Source organism: Petaurus breviceps, unplaced genomic scaffold (assembly GCF_028583685.1).
Source record: "Petaurus breviceps papuanus isolate PSGF00001 unplaced genomic scaffold, PetGlider_PUasm1.0 175, whole genome shotgun sequence".
Lineage (NCBI taxonomy): Eukaryota > Metazoa > Chordata > Mammalia > Diprotodontia > Petauridae > Petaurus > Petaurus breviceps.
The window spans coordinates 1,793,695-1,816,492 of NW_027185764.1; the positions used below are offsets into that span (position 1 = coordinate 1,793,695).

General features: G+C 36.9%; 1 protein-coding gene and 1 pseudogene across 1 annotated transcript; both read left to right on the forward strand.

Moving 5' to 3' along the window:
• Positions 1 to 13,417: 13,417 nt before the first annotated feature.
• LOC138159020 (small ribosomal subunit protein uS14-like) lies at positions 13,418 to 13,706 on the forward strand. Its single transcript, XM_069085371.1, has one exon. The coding sequence runs from the start codon at positions 13,431 to 13,433 to the stop codon at positions 13,593 to 13,595; it is 165 nt and encodes a 54-aa protein (XP_068941472.1). The 5' UTR covers positions 13,418 to 13,430; the 3' UTR covers positions 13,596 to 13,706.
• A 678-nt stretch (positions 13,707 to 14,384) lies between these two features.
• Positions 14,385 to 15,271, forward strand: LOC138158983 (cyclin-Q-like; annotated as a pseudogene).
• Positions 15,272 to 22,798: the final 7,527 nt, after the last annotated feature.

Here is a 22,798-nt window from a genome sequence, read left to right on the forward strand (position 1 = left end):
ATATTTACTCTTTGCAAAGTAGTAGTACAGATATGGTATGGGAGGGGAAAGTCAAGAGGAAGAGGGATGACATAACAGGAAGATTAAGGAATGAATTAGATTCAGGAAATGTTCATAACAACTCAAAAATACTTGTCAAAGTTATACATGATTTCATAAATATGGTATAATTTGCTGAATTTGTGAATAGATAAAATTTCATTCATTTATGCAGAATTCACTTTTCCATAAGAAAAATTAAAAAAGATTAGTAGCTAGAAGGAAGATATCGGGTTGTATAAAATGAACAAATGAGACAAAATGTACAGGTGTTCCTTGGAATTAAATCATATGTAAATAGGTTTCTTGTCTTCAAGGAGCTTACAACCTCAGAAGATTAAATAAAGAAAAAAAGGAAAGCACTATGGTACAGTATAAAGATCACTGAAAAATCAGAAGATCTGGTTTCAAGTTGTTTAGTAACTACCTATATGACCTTAGACAAGTCATTTAATCTCCCTCTGCCTCAGCATCCTCATCTGTAAAATGAGAGTTAAATAAATTATGACATATGGTATAAGGAGAGAGAGAGTTTCAGAAAAACCTAGGGAGACTTTAATGAACTGATGCAGAGGGAAGAGAATAGAACACAGAGAACAAGTTATATATTAACACCAACATTATAGGAATAAACAGCCTTTAAAGACAAGAACTCAAATCAGTGCAAAGACCAACCATGATTCCAGAGATCTGTTGACAGACCATGCTGCCTACTCTTTTTTTTTCTAAGCAATTGGGGTTAAGTAACTTGCTCAAGGTTACACGGCCAGGTGTTTCTGGGTGTGGTACTGAGTGTCTGAGCCCGGGATTCAATCTCCGGGTCATCCCAACACTGGAGCCGGTACTCTTACTCACTGTGCTACCTGGCCACCCCCATGCTGCCTACTCTTGACTGAGGAGTGTTAGTTTCGAAATGCAGAAATAAACATGCATTTTTGGAGACAATTTGTGAATTTGTTTAGCTTTGCTACACACATTTGCTACAAGTGGCTTTTTTTTTCTTTTTCAATGGGCAAAGGGAGTTGGGAAAGAAATTAAATGCTTATTAATCAAAAAAAAACAGTAAAAATAATATGCCCCATAAACAAGAAAAGAAGGAATTTAAGCTAGATAGGTGCCATCACTTTCAGTTCTAGATTCATAATCATGTGAAATGTGGAAAGTATTTGAGATGGGAGGGAACAAGCATTTATGAAGTACCTTCTACTTAACACTGTGCTAAGTGTTTTACAAATACTAAATCATGATCTTCACAACAACCTTGGGAGGTAGATGTCATTATGCACCTTATATTAGTATAATATCGTTTATATTATCCTCATTTTGTATTTGAGGAAACTGAGTCAAACAGAGCTTAAGTGATTTTTCCAGGGTCATCTAGCTAGCAAGAATCTGAAGTCATATTTGATCTCAGGTCTTCCTAATTTCTGGTCCAGACATGTATCCCCCATGTCACATAGCTACATAGCTGCCTTAGGAGGCTGTAGCTTTGTGGACAGAGCACTGTGGTTGATGTCAGAAGATCTGAGTTCTAGGCTTAGCTCTGTCACCTGTTGCCAGCATGACCTTTGGCAAGTGTCTTAACTTCCATTTCTCTCAATTCTTTCATCCACAAAATGGAAACAACATTGCTTACATTATTGTTGTTGTTTTTTGGAAGCAGTTCTGGTATGAGGACTATGAGTTAATATGTATAAAGAATTCTATAAATTCAATGATGACAATGATGTAATGATAAATATGTGGAGAGTGAACTTGGGCCCCGTCTATTGCCAATTTCACTCAATTCTCTGTGACAGCTTGCACTCTTCCTTCCCATAAAAATTCCATGGCAATGAAGGAGTCAATGTTTTCCCTACCTTTGCAAATCCTGACTGTTTGTGTAACTCTGCTTTAATGTGTGGCTGTCCCAAGGGACTTAACATGGCATTAGGAAATGTAGAGCTATTGCTGAGGAAATGCTAAATGAAATTAATGTCTTCAGATTTACTAACCCCAAATACAGCAGCACTCCAAGGAATTCTAAATGCAGAGGGGGTGTGCATAAGAGCACAAAACCCTGGAGACCACACAATGCTGGCCAAAGAATATCATAGCTTGGTAACATCTGGTCTTTTTGTTAAGCCTAACAAAAAAAAAAAACTGAAATGTTACCAAATACATGAATTGGCTGAGCATCATAACTCTCCAGGGTGATGAAGATGAAGAGGAATGCAATTCTCTTCATTGAGAACGTTGATTTGAATAAAAGGCCAAAGAAGCTTCCTCCTTACATTACCATGTACTGATGAATGCCCTCTAGTGAATGGGTAACATTTTGTTTAAAGATGATCAAACTCTCCAGACAACCTTGGACACGGTTGAGGAGCAAGAATGGAAGGAGAGGGAGGTTAAGAAAAAGAACTGATAAACCAAGGAGGGAAAGAGAGTAAGGGGAAGAGAAAGATGCTATGGGACCCACCAGCATCTCTCTCACAAGCTTGATTTGAATTGTTGAACTTCAGTTCACAATTTGAGGTTTCAAAAATTCATCCAGACATGTGACAAAAAAGTGTAAATGAGTCTTCCTTCATAGGAAATGGAGATGGAGTTGGGACTTGTGCAGTGTGGAACAGGCCCTTCACCCCCTTTTATTTTAACTAAATAATCCAGAGTGTGGAAGTGGAATCAGAAGAACAGGGTTCATATCCTGCCTCTGACACCATCTGAGGGATGTTGGGCAGGTCACTTAACTTCTCTAAGGTTGTTTTTTTTTCATCTATAAAACAATGACCTCTAAGGTAATTCCAGCTCTAAAATTATGATCCTACGATGTCATGATCTCTAGGGAGAATTCCAGAGCCTACAGTAATAAAACCATGCACCAAATTGTCTTGTCTCGACTGAGAAATATATTCTATACCCCCCTCTTTCTCTTACAGCTTAAAGGACTGAATCCAAACTTCACAGAACAAGTCACCTTAATAAAAGGATTTGTTCTGTGAAGTTTGGATCCAAAGGGCTGCACTTGAGGACCTAGAGGGCCATATGTGGTCTCAGTGTTGCAGGTTTCCCATCCCTGGACTAGAATAAGACTCTTGGCTTTTCCTCCCTTCCTCATAGAGTGAACTAAAAAATTTTAATGTTTGCATAGTCTTGTCAGAGACTACTAAAACCTTTTGTTACAATATCCTTTTGTCTCCTCATAGAAAAAAGAGAGTCCTAGAAGAAACACTAAGATTTGCTTATCACTAAAGTAAATTTAACATTGTTATTTAAGGAATAGCTAAGTTTCCCAAAGTCAGACATTGAGATTTACTTTTCTTTCATTATCCTGTTGAATAAAAAAGTGAATCTGCAAGCTTTTTATTCTGAAAAACAAAACATGGGAATACTTTAAGGAAGCTTCTCTTTCACAAATTCAGAGCTGTCAAATTTGCAGAAGATTGCTGACTTTGAGAAAATGATGCTCAGCTTGTTAAAAGAATAACCCATTGTTTGGAATCAGCCAAGATGTTCATTATTGCACTTTATTGTTTCTGTTTTAGCTCAGACTAGAAAACACCAACAATATCCATGCATCTGTAGCCTTGATCATTTCATTCTGGAGTTTTCTTCTTAGAATCCTGTCAACACTCATGTTATGGTATTGTATATGTGTTTGACCTGTTGTTCTATTTAACAGCAGAGAGAGTTGTATTTCACTGGTCAATGAAGTGTTATTTTAAATGAAATCTTGCTAGAAAATGCAAGAAATGATTGGATGAATACTGTTACACTTTTTTTCCTAAACACATTTGTAAATTCATTCTTTTTCTCATGATGACACATTTTAATTATCTAGTAAAATTTTTTCAATCAGAACTGATAACGGACATGAAAGTACTTGGGAAAGCATAAAAACCTAAATAAATCTAAGACATACCATTAACTTTGAGGTAAGTAGCAGATCATAGAAATAGAGCTGAAAGTGACCTTGGAGGTCACTGAATCCAACCTTTTTCATTTTACAGAAAAAGAAAAATCCAGGCTATCACCACCACAATCACTGGTGCCTTCACTTCCTTTAACCTCTTTGCTATTCACCTTACATGGTTTACCTACCTTTCTAACCACTCCCTCTCTTCCTTCTTCATCCCCCAATCCTATCTTTAATTTTTACATTGGGTATTAATTCCTTATATATGTTGGGAATACTGTGTGTATGTAAATAGCCTCTTTTTAACATGCTATTTCTATAATCTCAATTTCTCAAACTTTTTAACCTCCTGCTTAAGATCAACTAGATGCCCCACCAATAATTCAAACTCAACATGTCCCATAATGACATTATTATGTGACACCCCCTCTTCCTTCCTTCACCATCTCTATATATGATATGATCATTTTTTCCAGTCTTACTTGGACCAGACCTAAGAACCAACTTTAATTCTTCAGTCTTCTTCCTCCCCCTTAATCTAATCTATTACCAAGTCCTACCAAGTTCATATCCATAACGGATCCTGAATCTTCACTCCCCTTTTTTACTGCCATCACAACATCCTAATCCAGCTCCCTATCCATTTTAAGTGAAGCCATTGCATAGTCTGTTATTCTTGGATAGCAGTTTCTCCTTTTCCTTCTTACTCCTTTCTACTACTACCAGTTATTGCCAGAATGTAACACTGATCACCTCACGTTTAAAGTTCATAACCATCACTGATTGCCTGCTACTGCTCAATTAAATATAAAATCCTTGAATGAAAGACCCTTTACATTGGGCTCCAAACTAATACCCCCATTTTATAAGATTCCTCTCTGTATTTCCACCAATCTTGATTACTTATCATCTTGGCAAATATTGGGTCCCCACCCCCCAGTAGAATATGTTTTTTGGAGGAGATATACTTTGTATTTTATCTTTGTATCCCTACTGCCTGGTACAATGCTTTGACATAGTAGGAACTTCATTATTTCCTGTTGAATTGAATGAGATTCCTAATTATTATATTGTTTTCTCATTTCTGTGAAATAAACTCTGAGGCCCATTCCCTCACTGGCACATTTTAAATTTCCTCTCTTTAAGAGGTAATTCAGGAACCATCTCCTCTTTGAACCCTTGACAATGCCTAGCTGCCCTTTTCTTGTATATTTCTTTGACATTTATTGTATGTTCCCATGTAGCACCATGACTTGTGTGCATTTATGCAGCCCTCAGAGGGTCTGAGCTTAAAGACAAATTGGGAATGATAACGTGTTAACAAAATAACTTCCAGTGAATGTGGAAAAGCTCACATAGCTATTAGTAGAGAGAAGACAGAACAAAGACCCTGAAAAAATGGACACCTGAAGAGGAACCTTTCAACATCGCTGGCTCAATCTAGATGGTGGCTTCAATGAACCTAATTAGGGTTCTCTCTTTTATTCAGACAGTCACTCGAGAGTCACACAGGTCTCCAGGCAGTTATTACAAATAGAGGTTTCATTTGGCCAGTTAGGATTGCTACAAGGCTGAACAGTTTTGATACTTTTGGCAGGGGAAAACCAGTGGTTACCATTATAGCTGAAATCAAGAGAGAATTCCTTAACTCACCCTGTCTTCCATAAATTCTGTTTCCAATAATGTATTTCCCTCTCTAATGTGTTGTAGTTTCCTTGAGAACATAGATGCTGTATGTCCTGGTTGACATTTTGTCCCCTGAGTCTGACACAGTTTTGCATAGTAAATACCTAATAAATGTTTAATTAATTAATTTGAGAAAGCATTTATTAAATAAGTGCTAACTAGGTGCAAAGCTCTATGATAAGTGCTGCAAATAGAAACAGAAAAGTGAAACAGTACCTATTCTCAAGGACTTTATATTTTAATAGAGGGAGACAAGAAATGGCAGGTTTCAGCTATTATTGCAGCATTACTATCTGATTCCTAATTTTAAAAAATATTAAAAAATTCAAGTATAGTATGTGGGTGTGTATTTGTGTGTGTGGGGGGGTTGGTGTTTGCTTCATATTCAGTGCCCTCAATCTCCTGACACTTTACCAGAAGTAGAGTCACAAATAGAGCCCATTAAACAGGCATCTTCTCTGTGATAAAAGAATTTAAATTGTTTGGATATTGAGAAACCCTAAAAGTACTAATGAAGATGGATATGAAGAACACAAAGAAATGTGGAAAGACATGCCTAAATTGATATAAAGTGAAGTAAGCAGATCAGATGAAAATATGTACAATGACTGTAATAAAAATTGTTCTTTAGAACAGCTATAGAAAATCAAAACTAAATGATGCAAAATTATAAAAAATGCTGTCGTTCATCCTTTGTTTCTAAAGAGGGAAAATGACATCACAGTGTTGAGGTTAAGGTACAGTGTGTATAGGTGATGTCTTGACTTGTGCATGAATTAGATTTAAGTGAGGCAAAGTCATCAGCCTCCCCCTCTCTTCCAGAGTCATTGAAGTCCAGTGGCAGAACAAAAGTCAAGATGACTGGCCATGGCCTAGGATGCAGGGGATGACCTTGGAGTCTTTGATGTTTAACCAAGCTCTATGTACTCCATAGCACCTGCTTCAGCTGCCTTCATGGCCATCAGAACTAATTGATCTCACATACCCGTTCCACCTGGGGAAGTCTTTACATGCTTGAATTAGATATCCCTCTAACTAATCAATAGATTTGAGGCCCCCCAGCTAACCACAACCTGGTTTAGTCCATCTGCTGAGATGATTAACTAGGGGTGTGGCTGCTGCGTATGCTATAGTTTTTTGGATCTATAGGTTACAGGTGGTTGATAGGTGGACAACAAAAGTGGCTGTCATTAAAAGAACTCATCAAGTGCTCACAACAAAGGTGCTAGTCCTCCCTGAACATCCCATAAACCCCAAATTATGAAGAGTCATAATGGAATTATACTGAATAGACTGATCCTAAAAGAAGAGAGATGAGAGGGAATCTCTCTCAATTCTTTATGCTGGTAAGGAATTAGGAGTGTGAAATACCTCACAAAACGTCACAGGTATTTTTACATTTTTGTTAGTTTTGTTGAATTGCTTATTTTTCTTTTGTTATAAATAATGACTCTGTGCAAAAAGGAGAGGGTGGGACACATTGGAAATGCTAGTGATTTAAGGATTTTAAAATATCAACGAAATTTATTTGTTAAACTACAACATTAATAAAATGGACTGCATGACCTCTGAGGTTCCTTTCAGCTCAGAATCTTATGATATAAAGTCTGGAAGGCCAGAATTTCAGTGGAAGAGAAGATTTGTATGATACGTTCTTCCTTATGGGAGAAGAATTGAATTCAACAATCATGTATTAAGTGGCTAAAAGCATAAATTATATATGTTGTGGAATACTTGTTTCATGGCTGTAACTTTTTGAGGCAAGAAGTGGAGAGGGATGATAAAATTCAATATGATTTGAGAACTATTCACACCAAGTCTAAATATATTGATGAAATAGAAAGATGGATGGATAGATAGATGTTTGTGCATATATGTATATGTGTATATATACACATACATAATATGCATGAATGTGTTACATATACATATGTAGTATATATGCGCATCTATATACATGCATATGTAGACAAACATATATGTATGCATAGATAGATATAATTTCACTATTGTAGAGCCATTCAATGAAGTAGTGAATAGGTAAAATTTCATTCATGCATAAATCACTTTTGCTGAGTGAAAAAAAATGAAAAGAGAAACTAGAAATCTAGGGGAATGGGAGAGGCATTTTGTGCCAGGAGCTAATGAAACAAAATATGTAAGGTTTTAAAATGGTATGAAATACCCATATAATTCCACACTCCCTTTCTTCCCAAGAGTCCCATGTATGAAATGGAAATTCAATATTGACCTTTACTAGATGTAAAAGCCTGAGTACCAGTAAGTAGAGGCTTTTTTCTGCAAAGGGATGGTAGAGCTACATGGCTGACTTATAAGGGTTTTGGACAGAAGTTCCTTTTTCCATAGGGAAATTCCAAAATAATAGAATATTGTAAAATAAAATAAGAATTTCAAGGTGGGGTGGGGGAGAGATCTTGCCTGAGAAATAGCCATTTCATGATTTGCTGTATTTTTTTAAATTTTTATATTGAGTATCAGAGAAGTACCCAATCTCATTTTACATTTTTAGTGTGTTTCAATCCAGGATTCTCAGATGGTTGACACTACTGCACAGGGCCATGACAAGGGTACCAGAATAGTACCCGGGGTATTGAATTTAGAGAATACTATTCAAATGTTGGACCTTCCATTCCCTACCATTGGCAACTTTGTACTAATTGAGTCAATATTCTTCCTAATTATGAGTGATTTTCCCCTCACATCTTTGGTTAGAGACATAGAATACAGGAAGCAGTTGTCTCATGAGCATCATAAAACCAAATACTAATGTGTTGACTTATCTGACCTCCTTTCTCAAGACCTGAGAGTAAGCACCGTGGTAACTTATTAAAGAAAATCAAAAGTCCAAAAGGGAAAATAAAAGAACAAACAGAGGGCAAAATTAGAGGAGAGTTGAAATAAAGGGGAAAGAAAAACCTTACCTCAAAATTTCTCAAGATGTTGTTTCAGCAATTTGTTTTGTTTTTGTCTAATGTTTGCCTTCTTTATGTTTATCACTATTCAAGCCACCAGGAAGGATATAGCTCAATAACTTAATTAACCATGTATTAAACACCTATTTTGTGAATGTTGTAACTCATTATCATTTCCCTTACCCCAACATTTGAACATGAATTTTTTGAGGAAAGGTTGATTTTTACCTTTATTTATATCCCTATTATTTAGCAATATCTCTAGAACACAATAAGCACTTCATAAATGCGTGTTGGTTGATTAATTGCAGATTGTTGATTGCAGACTGGAACTATGAGACCAAGTTCTTAACTACTGAGACTGGACAATGTCATGGTGTTGTGTTCTATTCTTCCCAGTGAGTATCTTGATTATTTTATTTTATTTTATTTATTTGCCTTTTGGAGGACAATTGGGGTTAAGTAACTTGCCCAAGTTTGCACGGCCAGTTTTTTTTTTTTTTGGCGTGGGTGTTAAGTGTCTGAGGCTGGAACCGAACTCAGGTCCTCCGACTCTGGGACTGGAGCTCTTACTCACTGAGCCACCTAGCCGCCGCCCCTCTTGATTATTTTATATGAACATTTAAAGTACATATGGGTCTGTAGGAACATTTGAACAATGGCTATTCCATTAAAAAATACTATTACTATGCAAACAACCTTTTCTGCTGTCAGTGGGAGTTAAGTTGCCCATCACAACTGCATGTTGCTTCAAAAATACATTCTTCACAATTCCAGAATATTGTGAATATAAATGAAGTCATCTCAATAAAAAGTTCATTACATCCCTCTACTTGAGATTTCTAAATAACTCACCCTTCATTTTGGTAAAGCTCACTAATACGATAGTGTTGTACTGAAAAAGAAAAGACATAAGTATAATTCTGTCGCTCACTAGCTGAGAAATGCTTTAGTCCTGGTGCTACTATTTTTTAACCATCTTAGCAAGAACAGATCAGAGATACTCAGAATTTATGGATTAAAAAGGCCATTAAAGGTCATCTGTATCTATGATTTTGTGTTTGTAAAAAGCTGAAATTTAATGAGTTAAATAAATTGTTCAAGGACTCACAGTTAAAAAATGTCAAAACAATAACTAGGAGCCAAGTCTCCTGACTCTTAGTGCAATATTCTTTCCACTATGGCATGGTACTATGAGTCACTTATACTCTCACTACTTAGCAATAAATTGGGGGTAATAATAACTGTTCTGCTGGATGAAATAAGATAAAATATAGAAAAAAATACTTGGGAAACAGTAAACTCTAATGTAAGTTTAAGATATAAACCATTATTTTAACTACCATAGCTAATATTTTACCTATTATTATTTAAATGTGATATAATATTTATTATTTATGTTTATAAAGCATAATGGCAAATTATTCTCCAGATTCTGAATATGCTCTTTAAAAGGTTAAATACAAATATATCATTTTTATTTGACATTAGGTAATCATATATATTTCTCTTAATAGTCTAACATGTCTAGAGAGGAATAAACCAGGGTTCTAGTTTAATAATAAACCAGTATGTAATGGTTTTAAAGTCAGAAGAAAACTACAAGAGAGCAGAGAGAAAGATTATTAAATTCAAAACAGATTTTGGTTTTTAGTAGTTTTCTTTCCTATAACTCTGATCCCTTATATCTTTAAGAATTGGAATGGACAAAGGATTTCTCACCCCAGCTGTTGGATCAGGTCCCTGAAGTATGACAGTTCATGATATGACTCATGCATATTTGCAGACACACACAAAGGCACTCAAAGGGCTATTGCTTTACACTAAGATTGTCCAAAATTAAGATGCTTTTCTTCAGTGACCCAAGTTTATACTCAGTTAACCTCCAAAAATAAGTCTGCCAATTTTATTTTTGTTATTTTCCTTACAACTGTTTCTGAAGCTCCCTAATAAAAATAATTTTTAGCATATGCCTTTAACACCAGTGCCTCCTGCCAATTCCTTTAAATGCTTCAGACACACAACCCAATACCAAACTCTTCCAACACTCCAGATCTGTTGGTTTTGTCCTAGAACCAATATTTTACCCTTGAAAACCAGAGTGTGTCTTCCCATAGCCCCTCACATTCTTTAAAATGTACCAGTTCCAGGCAGAGCCAAGAGGGCAGAGAAAAGCCAGGAAGTTGCCCGAGTTCTCCCCACTTTCCCTAAGAAACAATGTTAAATCAAGCCTCTGAAAGAATTCTGGAGAGACAGAATCCACAAGATGGAGTGAAACAATTGTCCATCCCAAGATAACTTAGAAGGACTTTAGGAAATATCTGTCACATTTGGGTAAAGGGGGAGCATGGCCCAATAAAGGTGTTTTCTGGGCAAGCCAGGAAGAGGCCATAGCATAGGCCAGCAACAGAAGTCCCATAGTTCTGGCCCAGCTGGCCAGAGGCACAGTAATCCAACTGTGAGGCCTCCAGCTCCAATGCAGCAGGCAGATTGCCTGAATCAGAGCCAAGGGCATAACAGGAGCTACTAGGCCAGGTCATCCTAGCAAACTGAGCAAGCTGCCAGTCACAAAAGTCCCAGGCACAGAAAGCCAGTGATCAGGCTCCTGGCCTCCATTGCAAGAAGCTTGTGACAGTACCCCCTGTACTACAGAAGCAGAGATCAAATTTAAAATAATGAACAAATAAAGAGCCCTGACAATAGAAAGCTACTATGGCAACAGGAAATATCAAAGTTAAACTGCCTACATGTGAAATGTGAAAGGGGAATAAGAATTGGTATCAAGTACAAAAATTCCTCTTGAAAGAACTCAAAAATTATTTTAAAATTCAAGTAAGAGAAATAAAAGACAAATGGGGAAAAGAAATGGAAATTATTCAAGAGAAATATGAAAAAGGAGTCAACAGCTTGGACAAGGAAGCACAAAAATTGATTGAATAAAACAACTCCTAATAAAACTGGCCAAATTGGTAGGGGGTGGCATGAGGGGGGAATTCACTGAACAAAACAACTCCTTATAAGTATAATTGGCCAAATAGAAAAGGAGATACAAAAGCTACCTGAAGAAAATAATTCCTTAACATTTAGAATTGGACAAGTGAAAGCTAATGATTCTATGAAGAATCAAGAATCAGTCAAACAAAATGAAAAGAATGAAACAATAGAAGAAAAGGTAAAATATCTCACTAGAAAAACAACTGACCAGGAAAACAAATCCAGGAGAGATAATTGAAGAATTGTTGGACTACCTGAAAGCCATCATTAAAAAAATCTTGTACATCATCTTTCAAAAAATTATTAAGGAAAACTGACCTCATATCCTAGAATGAGAGGATAAAATAGTTATAAAAACAATTCATCCATCATCCTGTGAAAGAGATCCCAAAATAAAAACTCAAGAAATATTGTAGCCAAGTTCTAGAATTGTCAATTCAGTAGAAAATACTGCAAGGAGACAGAAAAACAATTCAAATATCAAGGAGTCACAGTGAGGATTACACAGGACTTAGCAACTTCTACATTGAAGAATCAAAGGGGTTGGAATATGATATTCAAAAAATCCAAAGAGATTGGATTACAACCAAAACTGAGCTATCCAGCAAAACTGAGCATAATCTTTCAAGGATAAAAATGTATATTCAATGAAATAGGGGACCACAATGCCAATGTGATAGTCATAGCAGCCACTATGAATATGCATGAGTATTTCCATAATAGATTCCCAAAATATAATATACTGTCTTCCTGAAAGGAAAAAAAAATATTTATTTGGGATATCATTCGAATACCAGGAGGTCAGATTTAACAAGGTACGTATCACCAATCCACAGAGTGCCACCATCTTAAACCTTTCTGTCAGGCCTCCCCACAAATAAGTTTCCCTAGACAAATTCCTCCCTCCTCCCACTCACAGCTTGCTTCTCACTCTTTCACTGCTCTCTTCTCATGCTCTTTGTATTTCTCTCCTCCTTGGGTAAGCTACTCCCATACACTGAGCTCCACGTGCCTGGGCTCCATGTGATCACAAGGCTTCATATCTTTAGGGCAAAAAGATCTTATTTCATTAACATTACAGTAATTTTAAAACTTTACTGATGAAAAGACCAGAGCAGAACTGCAAATCTGATTTTCAAATATAAGACTCAAGAGAAGCATAAAAAAGTAAACAGGAAATAAAATTTGAACTGTTTGCCCTACCTGGAAAATGATACTCGGAACTCTTGAGAACAGTTATCTCTACCAGGGCAGTTAGAAGGCGTATACATAGATAAAGGTTATGGACATAAGTTGACTTTGTTGTGATGATATAAAAATTTAAGGGGTGAAAACAAAGGATTTTACTGGAAAAAAAAGGAAAGGGAGAATTGGGATAGGGTAAATTACATCCCGCAAAGAGGTACAAAAGATATATTACAGCAGAGGGAAAGAAGGGAGGAAATGAGTATTGTTTGAAACTTACTCTTGTCAGATTTGGCTCAAAGAAGAAATAACACACATTCAGTTGGGTATAGAAATTTATCTTACCCTATAATGAGTTAGGAGTGGAAAGGGAAAGAAAAGAGAAAGGGCCTAGGCTGATGGGGAGGACATATTGAAGAATATAGTGGTCAGAAGCAAAACTGTTCAGGAGGGAGAGAGTGAAAGGAAAGCGAAGAGTATAAAGGGGGCAAAATAGGATGGAGGGAAATACAGTTAGTAATTGTCATTGAATGTGAATGGGAAGAACTCTTCCATAAAATGGAAACAGAGAGTATGGTGTATTAAAAACCAGAATCCTAGAGAGGCACACAGAGTAAAGTTAAAAGGCTACTTCAATTGAAGTAAAAAAACAAACAACAGCTTCCCCCCCCCCCCTGGACTTTGCAAGTGGCACCATGGGTCACCAGCAGCTCTACTGGAGCCATCCTCGCAAATTCGGCCAGGGGTCTCGGTCCTGCCACATCTGTTTGAAGCGGCATGGCCTGATACACAAGTATGGCCTGTGCCACCAGTGCTTCCGGCAGTATGCGAAAGACACCGGCTTCATCAAGTTGGACTAAGTTATATTTATGAATATTGCTTCAGTGATTACACTGACCATCAGTGACTACCATTTTACTGGATTCTGGACAACTATTTGATCTACCCACCTAAAGATCTGATCCTGTTGTACATGCTATGTTAATTTGCAAATATAATTTTAAAAGGTCATCCTCAGTTATTAAAAAAAAAAAAAAGCAACAAACCCTAAGGGTAGCAATCCTGATCTCAGATAAAGCAAAAGCAAAAAATGATTTCATTAAAAGACATAAGGACTCCTCCTCCCCCTCTTCCTCCTCCTCCTCCTCCCCCTCTTCCTCCTCCTCCTCCTCCATCTTCCCCCCCCCTGTTTGGAAGCTGCATAATGTTCTGGGACTTGAAGCAATCAACACGATATTATCCATGAACAGGGACATTAGCAGACCTCACCATCCACTTGTACTCTGTGTAGACCATTATCCATGACACTAATGTGTACCTTTGGTGAGCATCTCTCTTATCTTTTGTGCTTTGTTTCGTATTAGTAATTGAAGTGTTGTTTATCAGCAGTATCTCTGATTGCATTCATCAAGAAATCTTGCATTAACATGCTTATGAGAGATTCCTCATTGGAAGAGAGCCCTTAAGTGGTGGTGGTTTAATCTGTGAAGTCAAAGGCTTCTTTATTGTCCCAAAACACCAACTAAATACAGTGGAAAACTGTTTTCTTTGTACCTTTCAGACAGTTGGGTGACTGTAAAGACCTATGGTATGCTGTAGGAAATCTTTTGTGAATGCTGACAGGGTCTTGGTTTTAAGATTCCCGTGATATGTGGGCAAATCATTCCTGCAAAGACCTCATAGTAATAACAGTGTGTGTTTCTTCCTCTTTTGGTTCATCTCATTTTGTCCTTCCTTGTGACTTGAATTGGAATTTTGTTTGGCATTGAGGGACCCAAGGGCCCAGGTATACTTTGGGGTGAGGGTGTTAGCCATGGAGTGAGAACATTGCAGAGGCTGAAGAAGTGAGGAAAGAGGGGCACCCAGCCTCCGAGGCCAAAGTCCACTTAAGAGTGACAGGGTTCATCATGGAGGCTGGTGTCAAGCTAGGTTTGCAGTCTGTTCCAATTGCCACAGCCTGCTCCATTTACCATATTTTTTTTCTGGGACCAAATTAGATGCTATGACCCTTACTTCATTTACTTGGCAGGTAAAGTGGAGGAGCAGCACCTCAGGACAAGAGACATCCTCAATGTCTCTCCCAGGTATTTACATCCCAAGAGTGAAGCTTTGGAGTTAGCCTCCTGCTTGTGGGCGCTGAGGGACAGCATTGTTCAGTGTGAATTGCTGATGTTGAGAGTTTTGCATTTCCAGGTCTCCTTCCAATATCTCCACAAATATCTGCTCCACTACCTTATTTCTTTAAAGAATTGGATGAACTGTCATAGCTGGGAGAGGACTTCTGTCTCTCTGGCAGTCTGGGCACTTCTTTGGGACAGCTGTCACAGAACATTGGGCCTTCAGTATCCCACCCAGCACATAGATGTAGCAGTGCTCCTATCTTACCTTGCAGTGCTGTGGAGTGGACACGCCTGCCAATTCTGAGGCAGAAAAGCCCTGGTGGCAGGTTTTTAGTGAAGACCTTACTAAGTCAGTCACTGATAATATTGTGTCTGACCTGATTCAAATTTGCACAATGGACACAGAAAAACCTTAATTGTTCTAGGGCTATTCAAGGAGAATCAAACTTTTGCTTTGTCTGAGGGCTGTATTTAACCCAATAAAATGGGTACCAATTTCAAAAAGTTGCTAAGTCACAGAGACCAGTTTTGCATTAGCAAAAGGGGAAGAATGAAACCAGGATTATTTTATGATTGTTCTTTGGTGTCTGTGGTGGCTCTCTGAGCAGGTTTGGAGATCATGTTTGGATACAAATGGGTACATGTTGAAAAAGGAATGTACTGTGTTCAATTGCCTTTTGCACCTTGGGAATTTTTTGAAGATGAACCTTTCGAATTTGGTGCAGACTGTATTTAGGCATCTCTTCATTAAAACAAAAGCCATAATAGAATACTTGATTGTTCCCTTTGGGATATCTTTTCATGGCATACATAAGCTTAACCTTCCAACATAAGTAAACAGTATTTTATTTTACATAATAAAAGAAAAACAAATTCTTTTGTAAAGATGTGAAAATAAGCATACAGTTTAAAAACTTTCAGTGGATCATTTTGGGGATGGGTTTGATATTAGCCATAATTTTTTTCATCTTCTGTTATTTTCCTCTCCTTGAAATATATTATAAAATATGATCATCTTTTCAATACAAATGTTCTTCCAAGGATCCTATATTTTCAAAAATCTTCCTATTCCTTGATCTCCGAATAATCAAAGTTTTCCAGGAAACACAGGGAGTAAATAAGAGATAGGTAGTGGGAAAAAAAAGTATGCCTATTTCCACTTATGACTGTGTACAAGAAATGGTGTAGAGGGAAGAGTCAAGATGGCAGAGTAGAAACAGGACTTCCTTGGGGCTCCATTCATGTAAAAAATTACTCTAAACAAATTTTGCAGCTACAGAACTGTAATGCCAAGCAAAGGCAACTTCCCAAGGTTCAAAATACTAGCATAGGTGCTCTCCATTTTAATCAGTGACAAATTAAGAACAGAGAGAATCCACATATAGCATAATAAAAAATACAGCATTTACTAAGTGTGATTCAATAATCTCCTTGTACTACCGCCAAGTATGATTTAATCAAGTACTACCCGATCCCTGGACATTGCATTCATTCAATCAATTACAAAGTCCCTCTTCTAAATACTACTCCACCCCTAGGCTGTACATTCATTTAGTCCATCACAAAGCCCCTGTTCTCAAATGGAGATTAGTTTCCAATCATAAGTAAAGTACATTCATTTGTTCAATCACAGAGCACAAAAAGGTCAAAAGTTCCCCACCCTTGGATCACAATTGAATCTACCCCAGAAATACAACAAGCTTAAGCACATCATTTAATACCCAAATGGGGGTCTTTTCTTCATCTTGACATGAGGTAAGTTCTCATCAATCTTTGTTCCTGGGGAGACAAAGCTTGGCAAGGCCACAAGATACATTGCCAGTCTCTTCATTAATTCATTCTCTGTCTGCAGAACAGTCCTAGGACCCCTGAAAACATTAGCAAAACCCTCTTTCAGGATTTTTGTAAATATACAACAAGAAAATCCTTCTTCAGGGCTTCTGAACCAACAGCAAGGTTCCAAAACATCTGCAACAACAGAGCTGTCCTTCACCAGTGTACAAATCTGGCAAAACAACATCAAAACAGACAGACAAAATACCAGCATAACAGCCATGTCTCCTCAGTCCTTGGCAGCTCTGGGTGGCAGCTCTTAAAAGTCCTGAGCAATTCAAAGTAGCCCTCAAGAATCCTCTCAGTCTCTCTCCACCTCCAAGATGCTGCTTCCAAAAATTTCTTCTTCAAAAAGTTATCTATTCTTGTGTCTCTCTAATTTTATGTCATCATATCCTCCCCGTTCAGCACTCTCTTATCAGGTCAACAAGTCCATCCCACAAGTGGGATTCACTAGCTCTGGGTTTGAACACAATCAAACCAAAAACCAAGCCAATAGAGGGGGATCTTTAAATTACATTGCTATTACAAGAACCCACAAACTGACACAGAGAAGCTAACCTCCTGCTGAGGACCGTACTGCTGGCCAGCAGGAAGAGGCCAGCACAGCACTCTGGAAGCCAAGCCCAGCCCCATGGGGGCCCAAGGTTTTAGCCTCAGGGCAGCCAAAACCAGCTGCTGTTTGGAGGGACTTCAGATTACCAGCAGCTATGGCACATTCCAGAATTATCAACCCATAGATGCTAAGGACAAAGTGATAGGTCAGTGCAGTGTAGACTTGGGACCTGGGAGTTCAGGAGTGTAGTCTGGTCTTTGCCCTCAGGGTGAGAAGCAACTGAGGCATGGCAGCCATCCAGCCACTGCTGCATGGCTGCTTCAGAGCTCCGGACCTACAGATTGTAGGGGGACCAAGCGACCAGTTGGAGGGTCAATCGCTCTTACTTTAACCTGCTTGGATCTGGATCACTGTCAGGGGTTGAGGTCCTGAGGTGCATAATCAATGTGCCAGAGCATGTGGAGGCTTCAGAGAGGGCACCCAACTAAGAGCTCCAGCAGCTTAGGAAACCCCAGCAATTGGGACAAAGCTACCCCCCTCTGGTAGAAGAGATCTACTGTGGCAAAAAGCTCAAAAGTCAAGGAATTGAGTGGCAACATGAGCAAGAAAAAGAGGCAAAAGCAAGCAGAGCAATCCGACATTAGATTCTTATTTTGGGAATAAAAAGAATCAAAGCATGCAACAGGAGGAAGACAACTAAGTCAGGACTCCTGCACAAAAAGCTTCCATCAAAAGAATAAGCTAATTAAAGGCTATAGAGGAGCTTAAGAAGGATTTTGAAAACCAAATAGGAGAAGTGGAAGAAAAATTGGGAAGAGAAATGAGAATGATGTAAGAAAATTATAAAATGAGAAGCAACAACCTGACTGAAGAAAATAACATTTTAAAATATAGACTAACTCAAATGGTAAAAGAGGCTTAAAAAAGGCAATGAGGAGAAGAATGCCCTAAAAAGCCAAATTTTTCCAGATGAAAAAAGAATCTCAAAAGCTCAATGAGGAGAATCATTGGTTCAGAATTAGACTGGAACAAATAGAAGCTAGTGACTTTATTAGAAATCAAGATAATATTAAATAGATCCAAACAAATGAAAAATTAGAAGTCAATGTGAAATATCTCACTGGCAAAAACAGTGAGAAAAATAGATCCAGGAGAGATAATTTAAAAATTATTGGACTACCTGAAAGCCATGATCAAAAAAAGAACCTAGGAATCATTCTTCAAGAATATTAAAGGGAAATTGCCCCGATATTTTAGAACCAGTGGGCAAAATAGAGGTTGAAGGAATCCACCGATCAGCTCCTGAAAAACATCCCAAAAAGAAAACTCCTAGGAATATTGTAGCCAGGTTCCGAAATTCCCAGATCAAGGAGAGAATATTACAAGCCACCAGAAAGAAACAATTTCAATATTGTGGAAACACAATCAGGATAACACAGGATCTGGCAACTTCTACATTGAGGTCTCAAAGGGCCTGCAATATGATATTCCATAGGCCAAAGATCTGGGATTAAAACCAGGAATCACCTACCCAGCAAAACTGAGTATCATGTTTCAGGAGAAAATATGGTCCTTCAATGGAATAGAGGACTTTCAAGTATTCATGATGAAAAAACCAGAGTTGAATTGAAAATTTGACATTCAGTTACAAGAAGCAAGAGAAGCATGAGAAGGTAAAAAGGGAAAATAAATCATAAGGAACTTATCAAAGTTGAACTACTTGAATTCCTACATGGCAAAATGATAATTGTAACTGATGAAACTTTTTTCATTATAAGAATATTTGAAGGGAATATAAATGTATATATATATATATACACATATATAATATATATATATATGTATACATATATATCTATATAGGCAGGTATATGGGCATATGAACTCATATGTGAGTGTGTGTATATATGTTTACAGGTATATATAGATACAGAGCAAAGGGCCAATTTAATAGGAAGGGATGATAATTAAAAGGTGAAATTAAGAGATGAGACAGGAATATAATGAGAGGAGATGGGGAGAGAAAGAATGGGGTAAATTATCTCATATAGAAAAGGCAAGAGAAAACTGTTACAATGGAGGGGAAGAACAGAAAGATAAAAGGTAATGAATCAACCTTATTCTCATTGAATGGGACTTAATGACAGAATGAGATACACATTAAATAGTGTATCTTACCCTACAGCTGAGTAGGGGTGAGGGGATGAGAGGAGAGATGATGGAATGGAGGGCAAGCTTGGGGGGGGGATGGAAGTTGGAAGTGTTCACTTTTTTTAAATTAATTTGTTTGTTTCCTTTTAGTTTACAGGATTCAATTGCAGAATTCCTTGAGTTTCACATTTTTGTCCCCCTCCCTCTCCTACATGGCAGCATATAGTCAAGTATAGGATCTGTAAATACTTTCACCTTATACATTAGTCATGTTATAAAGATGGATTATATCAGCTGAAATGAAAAATGGTAAAGAGGACATAAAACCAAATAAGAGAAGGAAAAAGATCAGGTATTTGCAAGCATTCACTTTTGAAAAGGGACAGGATAAAAGTAGAGAATAGAACTAGTGGGGGGTGGGATAGGATGGAGGGAAATATAGTCAGTCTTTCACTATATATCCACTATGGAAATGTTTTGCATAGCTACACATGTACAACCTATATTGAATTGCAAATCTTCCCAGTAAGGGTGGGAGACAAGGGAGGTAGGGAAAGAATCTGGAATTCAAAGGTTTAAAATCAAATATTTAAAATATATTATTGTTATTATTATTCTACATGTAACTGGGAAATAAGATATACATGCACTGAGGCACAGAGATCCACGGTGCTGTACTGGAAAGTCTGAGGGAGGAATGGGGGAAGTCATGGAAGATAGAAGATTGGGGGAGGTGATATTCAGTGGCATCACTCTTTTGGGGTGTTGGGTAGGGGAAAAATGGGGAGAAAATCTGTAACTCAAAATATTGTGTAAATGAGTGATATAAACTAAAAAAAATATAAAAAACACCCAACAAATGGTGTAAAAGGAAAAATTATGATGGACCAATCATGTAGCAACCATCAGGGAGTAGCAGAAAAACACTTAAGAGATGGACTAGTAACTGCAAAATGTAAAAAGCAGAGAAGGGCCTCTACCATGCAAGGTAGCTATGTGGAAATTCTCTGTAGGACACCAGGGAAAAATATCAGAGGAAGAGACCATAGATATGGGTTGCTATCATCACCAACAGAGGGAGCACCCTCATGGATGAGTTTATGGATTGATTGAAGTGTTGGGAGAGCAGCAAAACCCCTTTATAGTTAAGGAACCAGGGCTGTATTGCCAACAGTTAGCCAAAAGAAACAACTCATCTTGAGATTTTCACTTATGTCATTTCCAGAACAAATTTGCTCTTTATATGCTAAACTTGTTTGTTTGTTTCTTAGTAAAAAAGTTTTTTCATGTTAAAAAAAGACATAAGGAAGGAAAGATCATCTTGCTATAAGGTACAAGATATAATGAAGTAATATCAATATTAAACATATATATATATGTAAAATGGTATAGTATCCAGGTTCTTAGAGGAAATGTTAAATAACTTATAGGAAAAACTAGACAGCAAAACTATACTAGTAGGGGACCTCAACCTCCCCTTCCCAGAACTAGATAAATCAAACCAAAAAAATAAATAAGAAATGTTAAGGAAGTGAAAAAGATTTTAGAATAGTTAGATATGATAGATCTCTGGAGAAAATTGAGAGGGCACAGAAAGGCATATACCTATTTCTCAGAGGTACATGAAACCTACATAAAAAACTAACCATGTTTTTGGGTATAAAAATCTCACAATAAAATGAAGAAAGGCAGAAATATTGAATGCATCATTTTCAGATCATGATACTAAAATAATTATATGTAATAAAGGGCCAAGGACATGTAGATTATAAGTTAATTGGAAATTGATTAATCTAATCCTAAAAAGTGAGTGGGTGAAACAAGACTTGCTTTTTGGAGGGCAATTGGGTTTTAAGTAACTTGCCCAAGGTCACACGGCCAGGTCTTTTGTTTGTGTGTGTTAAGTGTCTGAGGCTGGATCTGAATTCAGGTCCTCCTGACTCCAGGGCCAGCACTCTACTCACTGCTCCACCTTGCTGCCCCCAACAATCATTAATTTAATTGAATAGAATGACAAATAAAAGCTTATGTGAGGTAGTAAAGGAGTTTTTAGGAGAAATTTTATATCTTTAAAAGCTTAGATGAATTAAAAATAAAAAGAGAAGATAAATGAATTGGGTGTGCAACTAAAAAAGCTAGAATAAGAATAAATTAAAAATCCTCAATTAATTGCCAAATTAGAAATTGTGAAAATCAAGAGAGATTAATAAAATTGAAATTAAGAAAAATATTAAACTAATAAATAGTAATAAGAGCTAGTTTTATGGGGTGGGGTGAAGCAACAAAATCTATGAGCCATTGGTTAATTTGGTTTAAAAAAAAAGAAAAAAATGAAATTACCAGTATCAAAAATGAAAAGGGTGAATTCACTGTCAATGAGGAAGAAATTATAGCAACAATCAGGAACTGTTTTGTCCAACTATATGCCAATAAACATGACAATCTAAGCGAAATGTCTGACTAATTAAAAATATAAATTTCCCAGATTAATGGAAGCAGTAATTAAATACTTAACCCCATTTTAGAAAAAGAAAGAAACAAGTCATCAATGAACTCCCAAAGAAAAAATCTCCATGGCAAGTTGGATTTACAAGAGAATTCTATCAAATATCTAAATAACAATTACTTCCAACACTATATAAACTATTAGGAAAAATAAGCAGAGTACTGCCAAATTTCTCTTATGACACAAATATGGTACTTATACCTAAACCAGGACGAGCCAAAACAGAGAAAGAAGTTCACAGATTAATTTGTCTAATGAATATTGATGTAAAAAACAAATATTAGCAAAGAGATTACAGCAACTTATCATAAGGGTAATACAATATTACCAAATGGGATTCATACCTGGCATGCACAGCTGGTTCAATATTAGGAAAACTATCATTATAATTGATCATATCAATAATAAAACTAACAGAAATCATAAGATTATCTCAATGGATGCAGAAAAAGCTTTTGACAAAATATAGCACCCATTCCTATTAAAAATATGAGAGCATAGGAATAAATGGAAATTCCCTTAAAGTGATAAGCAGAATCTATTTAAAACCATCACCAAGCATTATATGTAATGACAATAAACTAGAAGCCCAATAAGTTCAGGGGTGAAATAAGGATGCCCATTATCACCTCTATTATTCAATATTGTACTAAAAATGTTAGTTATAGTAGTGAGAAGAAAAAAGCAACTGAAGGAATTAAAATAGGCAATGAGAAAATAAAATTATCACTCTTTGCATATAATATGATGGTATACCTAGAGAATCCTAGACAATCAACCAAAAAAAAATCCTGCTTGAAACAATAATACTTTAGCAAAATTATAGGATACCACATATATCATGAACATTCCCATATATTACCAAGAAATCCTAGCAGCTACAGATGGAAAGAAAGA